Consider the following 26,672-nt stretch of genomic DNA (forward strand, 5'->3'; position numbering starts at 1 on the left):
GGGCGTATGGAAGCTGATCATGAACATGTATTCTGGAGCTACCAGAAGATGTGTGTCTGTGCGTGCGTGTGTCAGTGTACAGTGTTACAGTATATAAGATATCATTTCCGTGTGTTTGGTTAGCTAGGACCTGTACTGAGGGCATCAAAGGTCAGCCTACACATTACACAGAACACAATGATATACCCGTATCATTCAGTCAATCATAAATCAATCACATGATACCTCTGCCTCATTCAAAACAGTCAATCATTCAAACAGGTGGTGCAGTACCTAGTACTGTCGCCTCACAGCAGTCATTCAAACAATCAATCATAAATCAATCAAATGATGTGGCTGTATCATTCAAACGGTCAATCATAAATCAATCAAATGATACAGCAAACAAACATCTTTATTTGACAATTGGAGAGTAGGACGCGCCTTCCCAGAAAAAATGACTTGTGGAGCTCAACCAAAAATCCTTAAAGGTGGGGTAGGTAGTTTGATGTCAACAAGGCCTCGGATTGGTAATCTTTTTTTTTTTAAAACGCCCCTTCCTCCTGTCAATCATGATGTAATCCCTCCCTCCAAACATGACTGGTAGGTGTGACCAGATAGAGACCCTGATTGGTCAATACATTCGGGCGCGGTGCATTCTTTGAATCCAAAATACAGAGGCAGCGGTAAACACGGAGATCCAAGTTTATTCTCAGAGCACTTCTGTTACTGATAGCTGAAAGGATATTATGCCAATCTTACCAAATAAAGCCAAAAGCAAACTACCTATCGCACCTTTAAGTCTTTTTCTCTGAATTATTTGATGAATTATGTCTAATGTTTCCCCCCCTGAAAACAACAATGACTGTGGCAAAGTACCTATCCTCTAACCTACAGGAAGTCTTTAAATTCTGACCATGTGTCCAACCTTCTTTATCAGCCAACCAGCTGTAGGCTAGTTATAGTTTATATTACAGTCATTTGTACAGTCAGTTTAAAACAGTCATCTGCATAACAACAGCCTTCAGGTGCAGGAAACTCTTCATCTGATGGTAATATGCGTACCTGGTCAAACACTACTGTACTTAGAAACCCAACCACCCCCTGAGTGAATGAATAACATTGAACATGGCCAGAAAGAGAGTTGAATTTAAATAAAAACAACTTGGCTGTATTTGTCTGTATCTCTTCAAAATGACTGATATTTAGATTTATGAATGTTCATTTCTCTATTCTTCAACCTGGACCATGGTGTGAGTTTCTGTACTGTGTGATGATATGACAGAGGTCTGTTCCATGTTCTGTGGTCTGTCCTGTTCCTCATCTCAGGGCCGGTCAGTGCTGCTACAGCAGGGTGTTTACCTCCAGCTTCCCCTCCACTGAAAGACATGAGGTCTGGAAAGTCCCACAACTCCACTTTCACTTCACTAATCTCTCATCAGCCAATGGCAGATTTTATGTGAGAGTTGTTCTTACCATGTCATCTGTTGCTAGGTGAGGTGATTCTGATCACACAAGACAGGAGCAGAACAAGTGTGCACTGTGGCTGGGGCATAAGGGGTGGGCAGGAGGATATGTAGCACCTCCTATTGGGCTTAGGGGTCATTACAGCTTAAGTGCACCTCAATGCCCCTCCACCCACTTATCCAGCTCCTATATAGGCAGGAAGACTTTACAGGTAGACAAACAGACAGACACACAGGCAGGCCGGCTGGCAGAGAAAAAGCAACATGTTTTCACATCCATCACACTGAAGCTAACCTGGAAACAAGCTGCATTCCTTTAGTGTTTGGTTCTGAATTATTTGATGAATTATTTCATTTTTTGTACCCGGAAACCAACCTGTCCAGACAAACCAGTCTGGAGAAGTCCCTAAATATTGAAACCATAAAACTATGGAGCGACTTTGGACAGAAGAATATCGTCAGAAATGCTTCAGACTCTTTGCATCACCAGTTACTAAGAGAAGCTGTATATAACTGAGAGCTACATCAACTCCTCCTATTGTGTGTGTGTGTGTGTGTGTGTGTGTGTGTTAGTATACTGTATATGAAATATAATTTCTATGTGTTTGTTGAACCAGGACACTTCACCGTACAGGTTAGAGGTCATCAAAGGTCAGCCCACACGTTACACAGGACACAATAATATCCCTGCATCATTCAAACCGTCAATCATAAATCTATCAAATAATATCCCTGAATCATTCAAACCGTCAATCATAAATCTATCAAATAATATCCCTGAATCATTCAAACCATCAATCATAAATCTATCAAATTATATCCCTGAATCATTCAAACCATCAATCATAAATCTATCAAATTATATCCCTGCATTATTTAAACAGTCAATCATACATAATTTTCACAGCCTTTCCCAAAAAGATACTAAACCAAAAGTGAAGCATGCTACACTCCCTTCCTAGCGTCGTTTGTATTAAATGACCGCTTGCCAACATGGTGACCATGGACACCACACAATTAAAAACTGAAGACATGATTATATTGCACACAGAGAAGTGAATCATGAATGATATGGCTGGACTCTTTACCCAACACCAAAACCAAGGAATGCTGACCAGCAGAGTGTCCAGAGGAGTCAAGCAGCAAAGAGAAAGTACTGTAGAAACCTGAAGCTGACCTAAAACAACATATTTGTACCTATACAACAACTGGAGGCGTTTTTGGCCCCACATTGAAAATGACTGTATAAAGACACAGACTGTCAAGTCGTTCTCATAGAAAACTCATGTCAGCCAAAAGGCAATGAATTGTTTAATCATTTTAACACTTTGGGGAAGTGGACATGTTGTTGTTGTTGTTTCATGTTTATGAGATGTTATTTTACATACAAGAATATATCTATACCAGTGGTCAAAAGTAATTTTATGGTATGTATTTACTGTATGCACCGTGTTATTTTTTGTGACATTTGTGAATTGTAAATATTTTCACAACATTTCACTGATGGCCAGCTGTCATGATCACTTTGAGCCACTATTAGAAACATCCTCAAAATTTTTTTTTAAAGCCAGTCGGTCCGATTGTAATACTTTAAAAAAATCAAATAATATTAAGCCAATAATTTATTTTACTCACAATTACTTTATGTTATAGTGTTTTGCAATTCATGTAGTACATTTAGTAATCTGTCTTTTTGGGGATTTTGAATGGCCATGTTGTGGTTCTCTCTGTGCATTCATGGTTGAATTCAACACTAGAGAGAGAGAGAGAGAGAGAGAGAGAGAGAGATGGGGAGAGGGAAGCTTTATATATAATCTGTTTGTGTGAATGAATGAATGAATAGTTCATTCATGGTGAGGCAGACACCTTCTCATGGTCAGTAGCTGCGATTAACCACAGTAAGCGAAGCAAAGTCTGCCAACAGCCTGGCCCTGTTGTACGATCCCAAGGGCTCAGCCAGCTTTGTCTCAGGTCGCTGGAAAACTGGGACCAATCCTGACTTGGCATTTGCGAGCGTCGGCGTTGATAACCGGCTCCCTGATAGACGCTTGCTAGGAAAGTTCCTGTGGTCCCAACATCGACCATCGCTGATAACCATGCCTAAACTCGTGGACCTCGTCCCGAGCGAACCGGTGAAGCGATGGAACTTCTGAAAGGCCAACTGGAAACGCTACCACCTCCTTACCCATAGATCCACAAGGTGCCTCCCACCACCTAACACCAACAACGTGGACGAGGCGTACCGGGAACTCTGCAGCTTACTGGTGAAAGAGGCCAAGAATCCATCCCACGCGGACGTCGCAATAGTTACAAACCGTGTTGGGATGAGGAGCGTGAGAGTCTCTACTGTGCCTTCCTCCGGGCCCCCCCAGGAGCTGAGTCAGACAGACTTGCCTCAGCCCTGCTGTCTAGACTCAGCTGAAGGAGACAAGAGCGCTGGGAGGAGGCCATTAACTCCATCGACTTCTCACACTCCAGCCGCAAGGCATGGAGCATCCTTAACAACCTCACTGGTAGGTCCAGACACTCCCCCCATCACTGCCCCATCTTTGCAAACAAAATCGCATCACAATTTGTGAAAAGTGGGACACCTGAGGGCAAAGACCGCGGATCGTCACGTCTCGTGGCTAAAGAAGTGTCTGACCTCTGGAAGGACACAACTCCTAGCGGTGGTAACATCTCTGGTGAATTCACACCAGAGGAGTTTGCTGCTGCCCTCCAGCATGTAAGGCCAGGGAAAGCCCCAGGGCCTGATTCTATCTGCCCGAAGCTTATACTCCATGCCGCGCCTTTCTTGAAGTCCTGGTTAAGAGCGTTCCTCTCTTCCTGCTTGCGACAACTCAAGATCCCCAGAATCTGGAGAAGAGCCCTAGTTGATCCTGAAACTCTGCCCACAAATTCCAGGGCCTCAGGACAAACCCCAATCAACCTGGCCCAACCAAATCATCTGAAAACAAAAAGAAAAGGATATCAAATATTGGCATGAAACCACCAAATCACAAAGTAAGTTAGATTTCTATTTGACCCTAAACAGAGAGTTCACGGTAGCAGGATACTTGACTGCAGTGACTGATAGAAGACTGTGGAAAACGTTGACCAGGTCCAGACTGAGCGGACACAGCCTGGCCATAGAACCAGGGTCCAGACTGAGGGGACACAGCCTGGCCATAGAACCAGGGTCCAGACTGAGGGGACACAGCCTGGCCATAGAACCAGGGTCCAGACTGAGGGGACACAGCCTGGCCATAGAACCAGGTCCAGACTGAGGGGACACAGCCTGGCCATAGAACCAGGGTCCAGACTGAGGGGACACAGCCTGGCCATAGAACCAGGGTCCAGACTGAGGGGACACAGCCTGGCCATAGAACCAGGGTCCAGACTGAGGGGACACAGCCTGGCCATAGAACCAGGGTCCAGACTGAGGGGACACAGCCTGGCCATAGAACCAGGGTCCAGACTGAGGGGACACAGCCTGGCCATAGAACCAGGGTCCAGACTGAGGGGACACAGCCTGGCCATAGAACCAGGCCGCCGCAGGCAGTACTGGCTACCCAAGGAGGCCAGGCTGTGTTCACTTTGTCATCAGGGAGATGTTGAAACACAATCTCACTTCTTATTATAATGTGAGAAATCAAATAAATAATATATATCCTGAGTTTATTCACCTCCCTGATCCCGAGAAACTGACATATTTATGTGGAGAGAAAAGTCAGTGTGCATTATTAGCTGCTAAATATGTTGACTGTTGCCATACATTAAGGTAAACAAGTTCTACTGTATAGCAAACATCTCAGAGTGATTACATCTGAAGGATATTGCCAGATCCCCATGTTATTTAAAAAAAAAAATGAACTGTTGTTAAATGCTTTTGATTGTATTATTGATATATAGCTTCATGTTTTGTTGCGTATGTTATGTTATGTTTTTATACTATATTAGTATACTATACTATCTAACTAATTACTATAACATAATCACTGATACTCACTCCGCGGGGCTGGGTCTGGGTACGGGAGCTGAACACGCAGCAACCCAGACCCCTCACTGTCAGAGATAACACACCCTCACACTCACTTTTGATTTATTTATTTATACATAATCTGAATGTTGATTTTCTGAATGTTGATTTTATGTACTGCTTTGGCAATGTGGGTTATTTTCAACTATTGTGCCAATAAAGCTTATTTGAATTTGAATTTGAGAGAGAGAGAGAGAGAGAGAGAGAGAGAGAGAGAGAGAGAGAGAGAGAGAGAGACTGAAAGAGGGAGGTTTGTATGTCTGTTTGGAAACACGCTGCCATCCTTTTTTTTCTGAATTATTTGATGAATTATTTCAAATGTTTTACCCCCTGGAAACAACAATGTTCGGGTTTCCCGAACACGTTAAGAAGCACTTAACTTAACTTAACACTTAACTCCAAAGTACGTCTTAAGGGTTCCTTAAGGAGGTTCTTTATCGGGAAACCCGGCCAATGACTGTGGCAAAGTAGCTTTCCTCTGACCTACAGCAAGTCTTTAAGAAACTGCTGGGGTGATAATCTAAGGAAACCAACCTGTCCAGACAAACCAGTCTGGAGAATCCCTGAATATTAAAACCATAAAAATGAACCAATAGAAATGCTCCAGACTGTTTTCATCACCAGTTACTAAGGGAAGCTGTGTACAGTATAACTGAGAGCTACATCAACTGCTCTTAGTGTGTGTGTGTGTGTGTGTGTGTGTGTGTGTGTGCATGCATGTGTCTGTGTGTGTGCATGTGTGTGTGTGTGTGTGTGTGTTGTAGAAGATTTTTTAACTGATCTAGTCAAAAAGGATTTGCCAAGATTCGCTCAAAGAGGTTAAGTCTGGTTTATTGAGAAAACATACGAGCACAAGGACTTCAGAGGAAACACACGTGAGTGGTTCATCCAACAGAAGTGCCGCAGTCTGGTCTTGCGCGGCCTTATATTCAAGCAATACACAGGTATGACGCTTCCAGGGATGTGATTGGCTAAACCATTGTACACGTCATATTAAATGGCAGGCATCATCAACAGTGGTCGAGAATACAGACACGTGACATGAGAAAAGGCGGTAATTCTTGCAGGGACAATGGGACAAAGGATGGTTATTCTGGAGCAGACAACGTCTAGGTGTGTTGACCTCCTGGAGGTCATCCTGTCATAATTTAGATTAGCACAGCTATGTGAAAGGTTGAGGGAGGTGGTGAGGTGGGGAAACTACAATTTCTATGACAGTGTGTTTGTGTGTGTGAGTACAGTGTACTGTTTATGAAATATAATTTCTGTGTGTTTGTTGGGCCAGGACCCTGTACCATACAGGTCAGAGGTCATCAAAGTTGAGCCATATACATTACCCCTGTATCATTCAAACAGTCAATCATAAACCAATCAAATGATAAATGATACCCCTGCATCATTCAAACAGTCAATCATGAATAATCTTCACAGCGTTTCACAGTTGTTTTTTTACAGAGTGCTGAACAAAATACTAAACCCAAAGTGAAGCATGCTACACTCCCTGCCTAGCGTCGTTTGTGTCAAATTACCACTTGCCAACATGGTGACCATGGACACCACACAATTAAACACTGAAGACCTGATTCTACACAGAGAAGTAGAAGTGAATCATGAATGATATGGCTGGACTCTTTACCCAACACCAAAACTAAGGAATGCTGACCAGCAGAGTGTCCAGAGGAGTCAAGCAGCAAAGAGAAAGTACTGTAGAAACCTGAAGCCGACCTAAAACAACATATTTGTACCTAAATAACAACTGGAGGTGTTTCTGGCCCCACATTGAAAATGGCTGTATGAAGACAAAGACTCTCAAGTAGTTCTCTTAGAAAACTCATGTAAGACCCAAGATAATGGATTGTTTAATCATTTTAACACTTTGTTTTGATTTTTTGCATATGTTTCATGTTTATGAGCCGATATTTCATATACAAGAGCATATATATAGAAGCAGGGTTTTTCCTGGCTCAGAATGGGTCTTAGGAGATAAACCAAAAATCCTTAAGTCTTTTTTCTGAATTATTTGATGAATTATTTCTAATGTTTTCCCCCTTGAAAACAACAATGACTGTGGCAAAGTACCTATCCTCTAACCTACAGGAAGTCTTTAAATTCTGGCCATGTGTCCAACCTTCTTTATCAGCCAACCAGCTGTAGGCTAGTTGAATTTAAATACAAACAACATGGCTTCATCTTTCTGTATGTCTTCAAAATGACTGATATTTAGATTTATAAATGTTAATTTCTCTATTCTTCAACCTGGACCGTGGTGTGAGTTTCTGTACTGTTTGATGATATGACAGAGGTCTGTTCCATGTTCTGTGGTCTGTCCTGTTCCTCATCTCAGGGCCGGTCAGTGCTGCTACAGCAGGGTGTTTACCTCCAGCTTCCCCTCCACTGAAAGACATGAGGTCTGGAAAGTCCCACAACTCCACTTTCACTTCACTAATCTCTCATCAGCCAATGGCAGATTTTATGTGAGAGTTGTTCTTACCATGTCATCTGTTGCTAGGTGAGGTGATTCTGATCACAGGAGCAGAACAAGTGTGCACTGTGGCTGGGGCATAAGGGGTGGGCAGGAGGATATGTAGCACCTCCTATTGGGCTTAGGGGTCATTACAGCTTAAGTGCACCTCAATGCCCCTCCACCCACTTATCCAGCTCCTATATAGGCAGGAAGACTTTACAGGTAGACAAACAGACAGACACACAGGCAGGCCGGCTGGCAGAGAAAAAGCAACATGTTTTCACATCCATCACACAGAAGCTAACCTGGAAACAAGCTGCATTCCTTTAGTGTTCGGTTCTGAATTATTTGATTTTGTACCCGGAAACCAACCTGTCCAGACAAACCAGTCTGGAGAAGTCCCTAAATATTGAAACCATAAAACTATGGAGCGACTTTGGACAGAAGAATATCGTCAGAAATGCTTCAGACTCTTTGCATCACCAGTTACTAAGAGAAGCTGTATATAACTGAGAGCTACATCAACTCCTCCTATTGTGTGTGTGTGTGTGTTAGTATACTGTATATGAAATAGAATTTATGTGTGTTTGTTGAACCAGGACACTTCACTGTACAGGTTAGAGGTCATCAAAGGTCAGCCCACACGTTACACAGGACACAATGATACCCCTGCATCATTCAAACCATCAATCATAAATCTATCAAATAATATCCCTGCATCATTCAAACCATCAATCATAAATCTATCAAATAATATCCCTGAATCATTCAAACCGTTAATCATAAATCTATCAAATTATATCCCTGAATCATTCAAACTGTCAATCATAAATCTATCAAATTATATCCCTAAATTATTCAAACCGTCAATCATAAATCTATCAAATAATATCCCTGAATCATTAAAACCATCAATCATAAATCTATCAAATTATATACCTGAATCATTAAAACAGTCAATCATAAATCTATCAAATGATATCCCTGCATTATTTAAACAGTCAATCATACATAATTTTCACAGCGTTTTACAGGTTTTTTCACAGAGTGCTGAACAAAATACTAAACCAAAAGTGAAGCATGCTACACTCCCTGCCTAGCGTCGTTTGTATTCAATGACCGCTTGCCATCATGGTGACCATGGACACCACACAATTAAAAACTGAAGACATGATTATATTGCACACAGAGAAGTCAATCAATCAATCAATCAAAGCTTTATTTGTATAGCGCATTTCATACCCAGAGACAACACAATGCGCTTTACAGAGAACAAGGGAGGTGGGCAGACGTCCCACCCCTACATATTCCAGAGGGAAGCAAAAAAACAGCTGAGCTGTGAGCTGTAAAAATTCTTCCCTGACCCCTCTCAACAAGGCGATCGAGCAAGCTCCTGGAGTATGTTTGTTTACCGGCTAAGAACATTTATAAAGCAATAAAAAACACTAAATTACATTATCAGAGTAAGAGAGGCTAATAACATCATAGGAGAGACATGGCAAACACTGGTGTGTGTCTGTGTGTGCGTGAATGTGCCTGGGCCCAGATAGAGACAGGGGTCAGGGGTAGGGTCGGGGTAGGAAAAGGATAAGAAGTATAAGTGAAACATGAATGATATGGCTGAACTCTTTACCCAACACCAAAACCAAGGAATGCTGACAAGCAGAGTGTCCAGAGGAGTCAAGCAGCAAAGAGAAAGTACTGTTGAAACCTGAAGCTGACATCAAACAACATATTTGTACCTATATAACAACTGGAGGTGTTTTTGGCCCCACATTGAAAATGACTGTATAAAGACACAGACTGTCAAGTCGTTCTCATAGAAAACTTATGTCAGCCCCAAGGCAATGAATTGTTTAATCATTATACAACGGTTAGTTCTGGTTCTTGATTCTGATTGGCTGGAAGCCGTGTTAAAATTAAGCAATAAACCCAGAGAGGCCGTGTGTAATAGTGATTTTATAACAGCTAGTTGGTGTTGTCCGCTTCGCGTGCCTAACAACGCCCCCTAGCTGTTATATGATCACTAATCAACCTCTCATGGTGTATTGCTTAATTTTAACTTTAATTTTAATTTTGACTTAAGGGAAGTGTAAATGTTTTTGTTGTTGTTTCATGTTTATGAGATGTAATTTTACATACAAGAGTATATCTATACCAGTGGTCAAAAATGAAGTCTCCGACGTACTTCAGGCGAGACACGGATGTCAACGCCGGGCTAATCGGCAGAGGCCAATCAGTCACACCCCGTATGACGCAACCCACCAGCTGACTGTCAGCTGTCATAGCATTGGTTCAGCTCGCTAGAGCGCATGTATTTAAGCTGTCAAAACACGTCATTGCTCACTCTTGCCATTACATCTCCGAAGGGCCATCCAGCGGTCCCTCCGGTCACCATGGAGGCAGAGACACTAGGCTGTATCTCCTTGGGACTCCACGAAGCGCTGACCCGTGGAGGCCAGGGACTATAATGTACAGCAGTCCTCCTGTGGCGCTCTTTGACGGTCTTAGTGGGCTGAGTTACCTCCGAGCGTCTTCCCGATCGCGGCCCACTCTGATCGTCATAGAGGCAGGGGGCTAGATGCCGTTCCCTCTTCCGGCCCGGCACTCTGGGCCAAGCGGCCCAGAGGGGGGGAACATCTAGATTGCCGCTTTCCACATGCGTGGAAGGCAGGGGGCCCCCGAACAGATCACACCGCCAAAAAAGATATGCGTAAAAAATGTACAGTAGGACGCCACTTATCCGAACCCAACGGGACCGAAGGTCGTTCGTATCTCTGAAATGTCCGGATGACTGAAACATGTTAAAATGCACCAAATTCAATAAGTGGTACTTGTTTCATATAGACTCATAATACACCGATAAATACCCTTAATTACTTGTGAAAATGCATCAAAATTGCAATCAAATAGCCAACTAAACTCATACAGCCTAGCCTATAATAGGCCTACAGTATAGCCTAGAATAAAATAAACATATTTCCACTTGAGTGCATGCTTTGATCAAATACAGTACTTTATTCTCAAATGAGGCGTACGCTGCATCGATAGGCTACTGTATTCGCAGAACAAAATGGTATAGCCTAAAAGCAACCCAACATTAGAACAATAAGAGCAAATGATAATAAATAAATAAATGAAATGAAATGACAGACAAGTTGTCGTGTCTAGGCTATTGCAGCCTAAACAACCGATGTAGGCTAACGTGGCCTAGGCTGTAGGCTATTATTTAACAAATACAGTAGGCCTAGTAGGCTAATCTACATGCTCACAACACGTCTGTGTTCCTGAAGTCCATTAACTGGGAACAAAAAATGACTCGATGCTCCTCTGCTTCAGGTTGCTGACGCGCTTACTGGCTACCAAGGAATGCAGCTCTCGCGCAGCAGACTCGTTTGCGTTTTGCACTCGACATTAAAGTAACAAAGAAATTAAACGTGACAGTAGGCTACAGCCTACAGGCAACATGTAGGTCTACATACAGTTCTGTTTTTACTCACAGTAGGGTACAGTACTGTAATGAAAATCCCACCAGTAACCAGATAGCAGGCAAAAAAAAACACAACGTTTTTTAACGTTTTTAAACGTTTTACTGTCCGGTAGACCGGGAGAGGGAGAGAGAGAGAGATAGAGAGAGAGAGGAGGGAGAGAGCGAGAGAGGGAGAGAGGAGGGAGAGAGAGAGAGAGGAGGGAGAGAGGGAGAGAGAGGAGGGAGAGAGAGAGGAGGGAGAGAGAAAGAGAGAGAGAGAGGAGGGAGAGAGAAAGAGAGGGGGTAGAGAGAGAGAGAGAAATAGAGGAGTGAGAGAGACAAAGAAAGGAGAGAGAGAGAACATGGAGAGAAAGAGAGAGGAGGGAGAGAGTGAAAGAGAGGAGGGAGAGAGAGAGGAGGGAGAGAGAGAGGAGCGAGAGAGGGGAGGGAGAGCGAGAGAGACAGAGAGGAGGGAGAGAGAGAGGGGAGAGAGAGGAGGGAGAGAGAGAGGGGAGAGAGAGGGGGGGGGGGGAGAGAGAAGTGGAAATGTTAACCCACCCAGTCACCACTCAACACTCCCCTCTGAACACAGGACACTAACCCACCCAGTCACCACTCAACACTCCCCTCTGAACACAGGACACTAACCCTAACCCACCCAGTCACCACTCAACACTCCCCTCTGAACACAGGACACTAACCCACCCAGTCACCACTCAACACTCCCCTCTGAACACAGGACACTAACCCACCCAGTCACCACTCAACACTCCCCTCTGAACACAGGACACTAACCCACCCAGTCACCACTCAACACTCCCCTCTGAACACAGGACACTAACCCACCCAGTCACCACTCAACACTCCCCTCTGAACACAGGACACTAACCCACCCAGTCACCACTCAACACTCCCCTCTGAACACAGGACACTAACCCTAACCCACCCAGTCACCACTCAACACTCCCCTCTGAACACAGGACCCTAACCCACCCAGTCACCACTCAACACTCCCCTCTGAACACAGGTACAGGACACTCAGGTGCAGAAGGACCTGCTTCAGTAAGAGTCTGATCCCTGCAGCCATCGCTGCCTTAAACAGCCGGCCGGGCTTACCGCTAACCGGGGTGTGTGTGTGTGTGTGTGTGTGTGTGTGTGTGTGTGTGTATAGCTGTCCTGTAAGGTTGTTAACCGTGGTGTGTGTGTGTGTGTGTGTGTGTGTGTGTGTGTGTGTGTGTGTAGCTGTCCTGTAAGGTTGTTAACCGTGGTGTGTGTAGCTGTCCTGTAACATGACACAGGAAAACACAGCAACATGACACAGCAAACATGAAACAACTCAGCAACATGACACAGGGAAACACAGCACCATGATACAGCAGAACACAACACAGCAAACATGACACAACACAACATAGCAACATGACACAGGGAAACACAGCAACATGACACAGGGAAACACAGCACAACACCGCAACATGCACAGCACAGAAACATGACCCAGTACAACACAACACAGGAACATGACTCAGCACACCACAACACAGCATTGATAATGTGTGAATAACCAGGAGCAGCAGCACACAGACTGAACGCAGACCCCTGGGCTCTCACACACACACTAAGCCCAGTCGGTCTGATGCTGTGGGGTCTGGACACCCTGTAGTTAAGTGCTCTTTTTTCTCTCATGTGTGTTTCTTGTTGTGTTCATGAGTAGTGGTTCATAGAGGAGGAGGTGAAGGGTTAGGGCCAGGGGTTAGGGTCAGGGATCCTGTCCTACTGATGGTTCATAGTGGAGGAGAGGAAGGGTTAGGGTCAGGGGTTAGGGTCAGGGGTTAGGGTTAGGGTCAGGGGTTAGGGTTAGGGTTAGGGTCAGGGGTTAGGGTCAGTGTCAGGGATCCTGTCCTACTGACCGTGACTCGGCCTCCGTGGGTCAGCATCTGCAGGTCGCTGCTCAGGTTCACGTTGGCCAGCATCTCCACCACCACGTCCACACCCTGACCCCCGGTCACCTCCTGGGTCACACACACACACACACACACACACACACACACACACACACGCACACACACAAACACACACACGCACACACACACACACACACGCACACACACACACACAAACACACACACGCACACACACACACACACACACGCACACACACAAACACACACACGCACACACACACACACACACACACACACACACACACACACGCACCCTTACTGCTTATGGTAGTCCATCGTGACCAATGATGACTTCTGCTACTGGTTCGTGGGTTCTCTGGTGACTGTTCAGTCCAATGCGTGATGCACACTGTCTGCCACACAGGCAAGTGAAGGCCTGATCCGATGGGGCAGGTGTAGTCATGATGGGGCAGGTGTAGTCATGATGGGGCAGGTGTAGTCATGATGGGGCAGGTGTAGTCATGATGGGGCAGGTGTAGTCATGATGGGGCAGGTTTAGTCTTCTGACCCGATGGGGCAGGTGTAGTCTTCTGACCCGATGGGGCAGGTGTAGTCTTCTGACCCGATGGGGCAGGTGAAGTCATGATGGGGCAGGTGTAGTCATGATGGGGCAGGTGTAGTCATGATGGGGCAGGTGTAGTCATGGCCGCCTTTCTCCTCTCTCTTTTTGCCAGATGGTGTTTTCTTCTGTTCTCCTCTGCCAGCTCTGCTCCTTTGTGACAGAGTCCACGCCAGGAGGAACGATCTGCGTCAACAGCTTTCATGGCAGCAGGCTGTATCTCACACGTCTTTAGGAGGGTCTTGAGCTGGTCTTTCAGCCTCTTCTTCTGGCCCCCTGCAGAGCGTCGGCCTAGGTGGAGCTGGCCATACAGGGTTTTGCGCGGGAGGCGACTGGGTGGCATTCTGGTGACATGGCCGAGCCATCTGAGTTGGTGAAGCATGATGGTGACCTCTATGCTCCTGCAGCTGGTTCGCTGAAGGACTACAGTGTGTGGAACACGATCCTGCCACGTCACCTGTAAGATGCGTTGGAGGCACCTTATGTGAAACGCCTCCAGCATCTTGAGATGGCGAGCATAGATTGTCCATGTCTCACAACCATATAGGAGGGTTGTGATGCAGATTGCCTTGTAAACTGAGACTTTGGTGTGGAGGTGGAGGTTATTGTTGTTAAAGACTCTCTTCCTCAGTCGCCCAAAGGAGGATGAGGCCTGTTTGATCCGGTTTTGTATGTCCTGGACGATGCTGCAGTCTTCTGAGAGGATGCTTCCAAGGTATTTGAAGTGTGGAATGATGGTGAGTGGGGAGCCTTCCACGGTGAAAGTTGGAGGTCTCTACGGGGGTTCTGATGACCATTGACAGAGGACTTCTGTCTTGGATACATTAACAGATAGTCCCATTCTGTTGCTTTTACAGCAGCTACAATAGTGGCCTGCAGGGCTTCTGCTGTGTGCGCCACAAGGGCGCAGTCGTCAGCATGCTGGAGTTCAGACAGACTGGAGCTTAGTTGTTCAATAGTCCACCTATCGTGACCTTGGCCATCATCCCATCGTGAAATTGCCGCAGGATGTTCACGAACTTCACCGGGCAGCCATACTGCAGGGGGACTCTCCACAGGAGGTCACGATGTACGGTGTCAAATGCCTTGGAGAGATCCACAAAGGCCATGAACAGGTCTGGTTTTTGTTCGCGACATTTTTCCTGCAGCTGTCTTCAGCAGAAGATCATGTCCACTGTGCTGCGGTTTCTCCTGAATCCACACTGGGATTCCGGTAACAGGGCTTCAGTGATGTTGTTGATGAGCCTGTGGAGCATGATTTTTGCCAGGACTTTACCAGCAACAGGGAGGAGCGCTATACCTCGGCTGTTTACACACATGGATTTGTCTCCCTTGTTCTTGTATATGGTGACAATGTGTGTATCCTTCCATTGCTGGGGAATGCTTCCTTCCCGCCATACTAGGGAGATGAACTGGTGGATTGCTCTGGTACAGAGGTAGCCCCCCTGCTTCAGGATCTCAGCAGGGATGGAGTAAGGACCAGGAGATTTATTGTTTTTAAGTGACCTTATGGCAGCATGGACTTTGGAGAAGGAAGGTGGGAGGTCAAGACTCTGGATGGTGGGTAGGGTTGGGAGCTCCTCTAGAACCCAGATGTCAATTGCGGCTGGCTGGTTTAGCAGGGCCTGTTAATGTTATTTCAAATCATCACCCATGTGTTCACTCCAAAAATAGTTTTTCTGTTTTCCTACTTGACTGTTGTTCTAACTTTGTAGTTTGTTATCATAGATCAGTCTGTTAAAACTACAAATTCTTCCTGTGTGACATCCCTTCCCTGTCCTCTTCATCCTGAAACTATGTCACTTCCTTTTTCACTTTATAACCTATCTACCTCGTCCTCAAGTGAACCACACGAGCCCGGATTCACTTCCTGTGCTCTTGTCCGAATCTGCAGAATCGTAACATAGAATAAACTATTGTCTTTGTTTAAAACCAGCTTGACCGACCAATCAGCGTGTTCTTTGAAATCTAAACTAAACCAAGTAAGATTTTCATTTACAGGCCTCAAAATGTTCTCCCCATCTCTGGACAATCAATGTTTGATCCTTAATGAGGGAGGATTCATCAGCAGTTCTGAGAGGACAGACAGTATGGGTTCTTGGACCATGGATGGACTTTATTGCATCATAAAAATTGTGCATATCATATCTGTCTGCCTATGATTGTATTTCCTGCGCCTTGGATACCCACCACTGGTTTTGAAGTTGTCTCAGAGTACACTGCACCTTTCTCCTGTGTGCCTGCCAGTTGCTTTTAAGGGCAGCAGAGGATGGGTTATTGAGTGAGGCTTTATGAGCTGAGTGCATACTGTTGAGGAGAGAGGAGATATCTGTGGAGTCTTTGTCGAACCAGTCCTGATGTTTCTTCCTGCTGTAGCCGATGGATTGGGCTGCAGCTTCGTAAAGTGATGCACTGAGAGACAGCCACTTCTCTTCAGTCCCTTTCCAGGAGAGGCTCAACATTCTCTAGCTGATTATCTAGGGACCGGTGGAAGGTGTTATGTGCCTCTGTTTCCTCTAGTCGGGCACAGTGCAGCCTTTTACTGCTGGACTTTCTGAGGCGTACTGCTGGTCGGATCCTAATTTTGAGCATGCTCATGATCAAACAATGGTCCATCCAGCACTCTGCCCCTCTCATGGCCCGAGTGATCTGGACGTCTCTCAGATCTGACTGCCTGACGATGATGATGTAGTCGAGGAGGTGCCAGTGCTTGGACCTGGGATGCATCCAGGATGTTTTGTATTTGTTTTTCTGTTGGAATATGGTGTTGGTGAGGGTGAGTCTGTGTTCAACACAGAGACTTAAGAGACGTATCTCATTTGCATTGGAGTGGCCTATGCCATGCTGCCCCAGTACACCTTTCCAAATGCCACTGTCCCTCCCAACTCTTGCATTGAAGTCGCCCATCAACAGGATCTTGTCCTTTTTGGGGACTTTGTGAAGGGCTTCATCCAGCATCTCATAGAAGCTCTGCGTTTTAAGAACCACACTTCCCACAATCCCCCACTCACTCGCTGTAATGGTGGGGAAAAAAATCACTCAAGTTTATGAAATCCAGATCTATCCATCTTCATCCGCTTATCCGGGGTCGGGTCGCGGAGGCAGCAGCTCCAGCAGGGGGCCCCAGACATCCCTTTCCCTGGCAGCATCAACCAGCTCTGCCTGGGGAATCTTTAGCCGCTCACAGGCCAGTGCGGAGATGTAGTCCCGCCACCTGGTCCTGGGTCTACCCCGCGGCCTCCTCCCAGCCGGACACGCCTGGAACACCTCCCTAGGGAGGCGCCCAGGAGGCATCCTCACTAGATGCCCGAACCACCTCAACTGGCTCCTTTCGACGCAAAGGAGCAGCGGCTCTACTCCGAGTCTCTCCCGGATGACTGAACTTCTCACCCGATCTCTCAGGGAGACCCCAGCCGGCCTCCGGAGAAAACTCATTTCGGCCGCTTGTATCCGTGATCTCGTTCTTTCGGTCATGACCCATCCTTCATGACCATAGGTGAGGGTGGGGACGAAGATAGACCGGTAGATCGAGAGCTTTGCCATTTGGCTCAGCTCTCTTTTCGTCATACCGTGCGGTAAAGCGACTGCAGAACCGCACCAGCTGCTCCGATTCTCCGGCCAAACTCCCTCTCCATGGTTCCCTCACTCGTGAACAAGACCCCCAGATACTTGAACTCCTTCACTTGGGGTAAGGGCACATTTCCTACTCGGAGCGGACAGGCCACCGGTTTCCTGCTGAGAACCATGGCCTCAGATTTAGAAGTGCTTATTCTCATCCCAGCCGCTTCACACTCAGTTGCGAACCTATCCAGAGAGTGCTGGAGGTCGCAGGCAGCTGATGCCATCAGGACCACATCATCTGCAAAAAGCAGCGACGTGATCCCCAGCTCACCGAACTTCAAACCCACCTCCCCACGGCTACGCCTCGATATCCTGTCCATGAAAATCACAAACAGGATTGGTGACAAAGCGCAGCCCTGGCGGAGGCCAACCCCCACCGGAAAGGAAGATGACTTACTGCCGAGGACCCGGACACAGCTCTCGCTCTGGGTGTACAGGGATTGGATGGCCCTAAGTAGGGACCCCCTCACCCCATACTCCCGCATAACCCTCCACAAGACCTCTCGAGGGACCCGGTCGTAAGCCTTCTCCAAGTCCACAAAACACATGTAGACAGGTTGGGCAAACTCCCAAGCCCCCTCCAAGATCCTTGCGAGAGTGAAGAGCTGGTCGGTAGTTCCACGACCAGGACGAAATCCGCATTGTTCCTCTTCGATCTGAGGTTCGACTATCGGCCGGACCCTCCTTTCCAGCACCTTGGAGTAAACTTTCCCTGGGAGGCTGAGTAATGTGATGCCTCTATAGTTCGCACACACCCTCTGGTCCCCTTTTTTGAATATTGGGACCACCACCCCAGTCTGCCACTCCTTCGGCACTGACCAAGACTTCCACGCAATGTTACAGAGGCGTGTCAACCAAGACAGCCCCTCTACACCCAGCGCCTTCAGCATTTCTGGACGGATCTCATCAGTCCCTGGGGCTCTGCCACTGTGGAGTTGTTTGACTACCTCAGTGACCTCCTCAAAGGAAATTGACGACCCCCCATCATCTTCCGGCTCCGCCTCGATCGTAGAGGGTGGATTAGTCGGGTTCAGGAGTTCCTCAAAGTGCTCCTTCCAACGCTCAACAACCTCCTCAGTTGAGGTCAGCAGTATCCCCTCCTTGCTGTATACAGCTTGGATGGTCCCCCGCTTTCCCTTCCTGAGTTGTCTGATGGTCTTCCAGAAACACTTTGGTGCCGACCGAAAGTCCTTCTCCATGGTTTCTCCGAACTCCTCCCACTCCCGCTGCTTTGCCTTGGTCACGGCCGAAGCCGCAGCCCTTCGGGCCAGTCGATACCCTGCAACTGCTTCTGGGGTCTCCCGGGCTAACATAACCCGGAAGGCCTCCTTCTTCAGTCGGACGGCTTCCCTGACCACCGCTGTCCACCACGGTGTCCGAGGGTTACCGCCCCTTGAGGTACCTGTGGCCCTCAGGCCACAGCTCCCAGCCGCAGCTTCAGCAATGGAGGCTTTGAACACCGACCACTCATGCTCGATGTCCCCAACCTTCACAGGGATGCCTGAGAAGCTTCACCGGAGATGGCAATTGAAATCTCTCCGGACAGGCTCTTCCTCCAGACGTTCCCAGTTCACCCTCACTACACGCTTGGGTTTTCCAGGTCTGTCCAGAAGTTTCCCCCGCCATCGAAACCAGCTCACCACCAGATGGTGATCAGTGGACAGCTCTTCCCCTCTCTTTACCCGAGTGTCCAAAATGCATGGCCTCAGTTTAGATGATACGATAACGAAATCAATCCAGATGTGTTGCTATAATAATCCACAAAAATGTTTTTTTTTAAATCCCCCCCGCCGATATCATTTCTGACCCACGGGGTCATTACATTATTGTAACCGGCTGTCTGTCTCAAATGCCTAATTCTGGTCAACGTCTACGCCCCCAATTGGGACGATGCCACATTTATAACCAAGCTCTGCTCTTTATTCCCCACACTCAACTCGCACCACTGAATTTTTGGGAGAGACTTGAATTGTATGATGAACCCGGAATTGGACCACTCCAATCCAAAAAATGCCCCCCTCAAAAATGCCCAAGGCTATATCACGTGCCTAACAACGCCCCCTAGCTGTTATAAAATCACTATAACACACGGCCTCGAGTGGTTTATTGCTTTTATACAACGGTTACTACAGCTATAAGTGTAAAATAAACACACAGCAATGTAAAATATTAACATTTATTCAAAACGAAGCATCATTCCCTCAATTCCGCCAAGCAAAATAGTTCCCCTAACAAAAGGGTTGCCAAGCAACAACAACAACTACAATGCATTGGATCAAATGGGAGGCGCATTAATACTGAAAATGGAATGATATGCGGTCCTAGGTGTGTGTTACAAAGTATTTTAACACGGCTTCCAGCCAATCAGAATCAAGAACCAGAACTTACCGTTGTATAACAGCATACTGTATATGAGTTCCATCCATGGAGATTTCTTTACCCAAGGGCCAAGGAATTTTCATTCTTTTCTCATGTTCATCACTCATACACCACAATAGATTATTTGGTAACACTTTACAATAAGGGTACATTAATAAGCATTAGTTAATGCATTATTAAGCATTAAGTAACAGTTAACTAATGTCTCTATTAACCATTTACTAATGTTATTAATGTTAACTAAGGTTAACTCACCTAACCCTAACCCTAACTAAGGTATTCATTAACATTAGTAACCTAACCTAACCGTAAATAAGCGTTAGTTAACAGTTAACTCATGTTTTTTGTGACCCTTATTGTAAAGTGTGAGACATTATTTTTTTATTGACAAAGCCCTCCTTTCTGTTTGTTTCATTTCAGACACCAATACAAACCTGTCTTCTGATCAACTGATGTTTCAACTAAACTACAAACAACTGTTTACATGACCCTTCAAAACACCCATGATGCTCACACTACTTTTTCAATAACAACAGTAAGACATTTGGGAACACTGGGGGTTTAGATACAATCCAAAACAAGAGCTTTTGTTGAAAATGTTGTGGATGTTTTTTACTTGTTTTATATTTCTTTAGAATGTTTCTAATATTAGTTCTGAATATTTTAATGAATATTGTAATGAAATAGAATGTGTTAGTATCCCTGTGATTGGTAGATCCATTCATTATTTACTAGGCACTGTGTTATGGTTCGGGCCCGGTCCGCCCCGGCTCGCCCCCTGTTCCCAGTCTGGACCCTCGACCCTGCCCCTGACCCCTGGTTCATTCTGCTCATCCCTGCCCCTGACCCCTGGTTCATTCTGCTCATCCCTGCCCCTGACCCCTGGTTCATTCTGCTCATCCCTGCCCCTGACCCCTGGTTCATTCTGCTCATCCCTGCCCCTGACCCCTGGTTCATTCTGCTCATCCCTGTCCCTGACCCCTGGTTCATTCTGCTCATCCCTGACCCCTGGTTCACTCTGCTCATCCCTGCCCCTGACCCCTGGTTCATTCTGCTCATCCCTGCCCCTGACCCCTGGTCACTCTGCCTGCTCTGGGTCCAGACCCTCGCCCCTGTCCCGGATCCCCGGCTCGCCCTGCTCACCCCCTGTGCCCCCCCCCCCCCCCCCCCTGAGCACCTCCCCTCCCAGTGACTGTCCCTGAGCACCTCCCCTCCCAGTGACTGTCCCTGAGCACCTCCCCTCCCAGTGACTGTCCCTGCACTCCCCCAGAGACTTTTGTACACTTTGATCACGTTGTCAGCAGGTTTTGTTCTGCCTCCTTGTGTGTTTGGTCTTGTGTTCGTTGTCTTGTCTTCCATGTTGGTTTGATTCCTCCCAGCCCTAGTTCTAGACACCAGTCCCTCACTAATCCCACGTCACTCCAGTCCCTCTCCACTCCTGGCCCTCTAGTTTAGGCCCAATCTCAATACCCCCCTTAGCCCTAGCCCTTGGCCCTACCCCTACATTTTGTGCGTTCACGCGTAGGGTAGTGTGTCCCATTCCTTTTAGCTTCTAGGGCTAGGCGGCATATAGAGGGCTAGTGGACGTTCAAACAGCCCTCCAAAACGAGGGTTTCAAGATGCTGACTTGAAACCGAGGGTAGATGAAAACTCACATAATGCTTTGTGAACCGAGGCAGTGATATGAAACATAGCTGCCGGTGCCGTGAAAAAAAAGAAGCCCAATATCTTCGTAAATAAACATTCAACATTTGTAAAATCCGTTGAATCGTTTAGTTTAAAGTAGATGCAAAGGAACATGTCATTGGATTGAAATGACACCGGTTTCAGAAAAAAAATGCTATTCACGATGTTAACTGCATTTCATTGCTAGCATAACAGCTTCTGGATGTTCCAGTAGGCTACGGTGCAATGTTGAATCTAATATAATCAATAGAACTTTGTGTAAACAACTATTTTTGAGTGACAGTTGATTCCATGTCCCATTCATGAAGTCCAAACCAGGCCAGGTCCAGCCTGGCTTATGTGAGTGGCTGGCTTGTTTCTGTTCAGGACTGGTAGGACAGAAGCTAGTCACGCCACTGAAATAGCTGTGAATTGAAATGACATGAAATAATGTCTGATAGATTAAGATAGGTCTTGTCGCCTGGACACATCAGTTCCAATGCTTCCAATTCTAATCCAGCACAATAAGAGCGGGATAGACAGTTAGCTCATGGGCTCACAACAACTAGCAGCAGCTTCCATAACATTAATGGTAGCAGTCAGTGGCTAAAGCAGTTACACTGATTATTCCTGTAACGTTAGCTATTTTGCTGCAATTGGTTCAACTTCTGTTTCTGGACAAGGTAAGGGATAAAAATATTGGAGTGAAAGGATGAACATGTGGAGTTTTGGGGTATAGTCCCATAAAGTCATCCCCACTGGGGCCTTGAACCCTCGTCTCCTGGGTGGGAGTCCTATGCTCTCACCACTACTCTACTTGTGCAGTGGAGATCGGCAGGTTGATTTTGGTGTCCTTCTTTATTTTGGTGTGCTGGGACTACTGCCTCTTGTGGTGACAACAGAGAAATGCAGGTCAACATTGATCGGAGGGAGGGAGGGAGGGAGGGAGGGATAACCGGACAAACGCTATTCAAGGTGCGCTGGCTTACATCCATGCACAAAAAAACACTGCCTCTTGTCTAGGTGCGCTGGCTTACAGCCATACTTGTCTAAATAACACATAGAGCATTTATCAATAACAATTATACTTCCCGCTCCAGATCAATGAGTTGGCTAGTTTAAGCCGGAAGTGTGCATGAGTAATACTAAAAGGACACGGGGGAAATAGCAGGTTAGGGAATATATGTTCCGCCTATGAACACGCCTTCTGGCGGCTGTGTGGATGACCTCAGTTTTCTAAAACTATACACTGTAAGAAATTAGCTTTGCTAAGTAGCTTAATTGGCTTGTCTTGCGCAATAAATCACATAAACCAAACATAATTGTGACTTGACTTACAGTGCAGAAATTTCTATGAATATGTTTCTTATATCAGGTAGTAAATTAATTTTGGTCCTGACATGTGGTCCAAACTTTTGTGGGCATCACACTACTAATAGTAATATTGAGGTCAAAAGTGGCACAATGTTATCACAAAGTCCTCTTGTAGTGACAAGACACAACGAGTAGTGACATGTTCTTTATTAGTCACATTCTACATCAAACAGGTAAGATGTTCTTCTGTTAGCTCCTACAGTAGATTGTGCACACGCTAAGCAAGAGGTAAAAGAATTATAAGAGAAAGACATTTTGTATCAATCATTAAGCTAATGTTATAGTCCAATAACAGAACCTGAAACCACCACCACGTTTAAACAGACACCAACCGTACTGTAATAGCCTAGTTCATTTAAACAGACACCAACCGTACTGTAATAGCCTAGTTCATTTAAACAGACACCAACCGTACTGTAATAGCCTAGTTCATTTAAACAGACACCAACCGTACTGTAATAGCCTAGTTAATTTAAACAGACACCAGCCGTACTGTAATAGCCTAGTTCATTTAAACAGACACCAACCGTACTGTAATAGCCTAGTTCATTTAAACAGACACCAACCGTACTGTAATAGCCTAGTTCATTTAAACAGACACCAACCGACTGTAATAGCCTAGTTAATTTAACAGACACCCACAGACACCCAGTTTAGACTAGAAACCAGAGGGAAATGACTCCAACTCTCATACATGACTATTATTGATATGTGGATCTTATAACCCTGGTACAGTTGATTAATAACACCCAGGACAGTGCATTATTGATTAATAACACCCAGGACAGTGCATTATTGATTAATAACACCCAGGACAGTGCATTATTGATTCAGAACACACAGGACAATGCCTTATTTGAGTATTAAAGGGAATATTTTTGTTGCATATAGAGAGACAAACTCATAACACATATGTATGGCCTTCTTAAGACAGCATTGGTTAATATGGAGCAAAGATATTGTATTACGCTCAAGCATTTTAGCGTTATTTCATTTAAACTGAGATTTCTGGTTAGAAGGAAGCTCTAATATCAGGTCTAGTTCAGCAGTGGATTCATAAACAGACCTGCAAACCTGAGAAGATAAAAGAAAACCGTTACAATGACCATCAGGCACAGTCAGTTGTAGTAGTTGGTGAAACTTTTCTGTGACAAGAGGAGTCTCACCTTAGCTAGCAGGCACCAGCATCCGCCCTGTGAAATAAACACAGAGAGGGTGAAGAGACAGAGGTGACAGAATCACTATGTGATATTTCAATCACAAATAAATCAACATTGCTGCCACCATCCACTGAACACAGGAGCAGTATTCTTGAAAAATACATCTCTCAATGTATAAGTGAATCTTTCTTACATCATGATAATTTTACAGTGTGCTGCGTACATAACACACAGATGACTGTGAAGACTGGATGACTATGAAGACTGTACATGTTCTCTACACACGGATGACTATGAAGACTGTACATGTTCTCTACACACAGATGACTATGAAGACTGTACATGTTCTCTACACACAGCTGATGACTCACCATTGGATTTCTTCTTCTGGTAGTAGATGAGTCCAGCCAGTGCAAAGACCAGTCCCAGCACCAGCCCAGACGCCCCGATGGCGATCTTATTCCTCTCAGACTCAGGCAGGGACGGGTCTGTCAAGGAGAAATGACCCTTCTGTTAGCATGTGATGACACTGTAGCTGTCCTGTATGTAGCTTCTGACAGACCACCATCTATCATACGCTAGCACACACAGTCACAGTCAGGGTCATTCAGGTACCCAGCCACAACACAGCACTCGTACCCTGCTCACCTGAACTCACCCCAGTACACCATGACAACACCCTAACAACAGCTGAGCAGTGAACTCACCCTAGTACACCATGACAACACCCTAACAACAGCTGAGCAGTGAACTCACCCTAGTACACCATGACAACACCCTAACAACAGCTGAACAGTGAACTCACTCTAGTACACCATGACAACACCCTAACAACAGCTGAACAGTGAACTCACCCTAGTACACCATGACAACACCCTAACAACAGCTGGACAGTGAACTCACCCCAGTGCTTCACGAGGGGTCTGTCCAGGCTGGCGTGCTCCACCATGCAGGAGATCTTCTCCCCAGATCTGGGCGTGTACTCCAGTTGGGAGTGGAACTGGTAGTACCAGTCACCGTTGACCGACTCCTCAGTGGAGATCACGTCTGAGGTCACTTCCTGTCCATCCCTCTTCCAGGTCACTCTGATCTTTTTGGGGTAGAAGTCATAGGCGCTGCACACCAGCATGGCAGGGTGTCTGCCACTAGAGGGGGTCACTGAGAGAAGTTTGACAGAGGGCTCCACTGATAGTGGAGGAAAAACAGCAACACATTAGTTCATATCACACTATCATTCATATCATATTGATCAGGGTTCTGTTCTCTATTAATTAACTATATTATTGGTCTTTATTATATATACTGTATTATTGATCTTTATTATATATACTGTATTATTGGTCTTTATTATATATACTGTATTATTGGTCTTTATTATATATACTGTATTATTGGTCTTTATTATATATACTGTATTATTGATCTTTAATATGTCTACTCTATTATTGATCTTCAATATGTCTACTCTATTATTGGTCTTTAATATGTCTACTCTATTATTGGTCTTTAATATGTCTACTCTATTATTGGTCTTTAATATGTCTACTCTATTATTGGTCTTTAAACTCTCTAAGCGCACGAGCCCTCTCCCACCGGCTGCGCAGAGGTTTTGCATGCGGTTGGACTTTGCTAGATTTACCGCAAGGTCGGGAATTGTAAGCATTTCCCGGTTAATGTGCACAATCCCCGACCGTACGGGAGATGTGAGGAATACTAACCAATTTCTCACATCTCCCTCAAGGTGGGGGAATGTGCTCATTACCCGGGAGATGTGAGAAACGCACATGTTCCTCCTACATTCCCCGCGAGGTCGGGGATGTGCGCAATAACCGGGAAAAGCTCACATTCCCCGTTTTCTCACATTGACCGTAACATATCCACCAGACAAGCTTCATTACAGGTTTTGTAGTGAACAGATGAAAGAGGTGTCGTATCATCTGGTGAGTGAGAGATGTGATGTTGTTGTGGTGAGGAGGGCAGCTCACCTGTCTTCTCCAGTACGGCAGAGAGGCTGATCTCAGCGTGGTGCTTGCAGTAACTCTCCAGCTGCGCTCGCCGACGAGCCAGGATAGCAGGATTATCATTCCGGATCTTAGCATTATGCAGACCAAACTCAGTGTATCCCTCAAACCTGCCCTTAGTGCTGTTGAACCTCATGAACTCAATCTTATTATAAATATAAGACTGTATGTACTCATGCGGTTGCTCTGTAGAGTATAAGCAGTGTGACACCCAGTAGTTCTCATATCCACCTGAAATATTGAAGAACAAATAATGCATAATTACAGTTTTCATCTGAATTCATTACACACTTTATTTTCTAATAAATCATGAAGATCATGTCAAAGAACAATTCAGTAACATTTAATACAAATGTTATATGAAACAATATTCAACAATAAGATCACTGTCATTAGTTCATTGATGGAAAGCTAATTATACCTGGTAATACCATAGACTTTATACAGACTGTATTATACAGACTCACGGTGTGTAGTTTATGATAATGTAGCCTACCTGCTTTTTGCGTGGACAGAACCACAGCCATGCAAAT

At 45.6% G+C, this 26,672-nt stretch overlaps 1 protein-coding gene across 1 annotated transcript; it reads right to left on the reverse strand.

Annotated features, from left to right (window-relative positions):
- Positions 1–144: 144 nt before the first annotated feature.
- Positions 145–26,275, reverse strand: LOC311328961 (H-2 class II histocompatibility antigen, E-S beta chain-like; the record flags this gene model as incomplete). The annotated part of the gene is made up of 8 exons (XM_084462851.1): positions 145–156; positions 13,307–13,408; positions 14,894–14,956; positions 16,806–16,889; positions 24,025–24,032; positions 24,490–24,606; positions 25,022–25,303; positions 26,104–26,275. 8 exons carry the CDS (start codon positions 26,273–26,275, stop codon positions 145–147), a joined length of 840 nt encoding a protein of 279 aa, XP_084318977.1.
- Between the last annotated feature and the right edge of the window lie 397 nt (positions 26,276–26,672).

Source organism: Borostomias antarcticus (genome assembly GCF_949987555.1).
Source record: "Borostomias antarcticus genome assembly, contig: scaffold_152, whole genome shotgun sequence".
NCBI lineage: Eukaryota > Metazoa > Chordata > Actinopteri > Stomiiformes > Stomiidae > Borostomias > Borostomias antarcticus.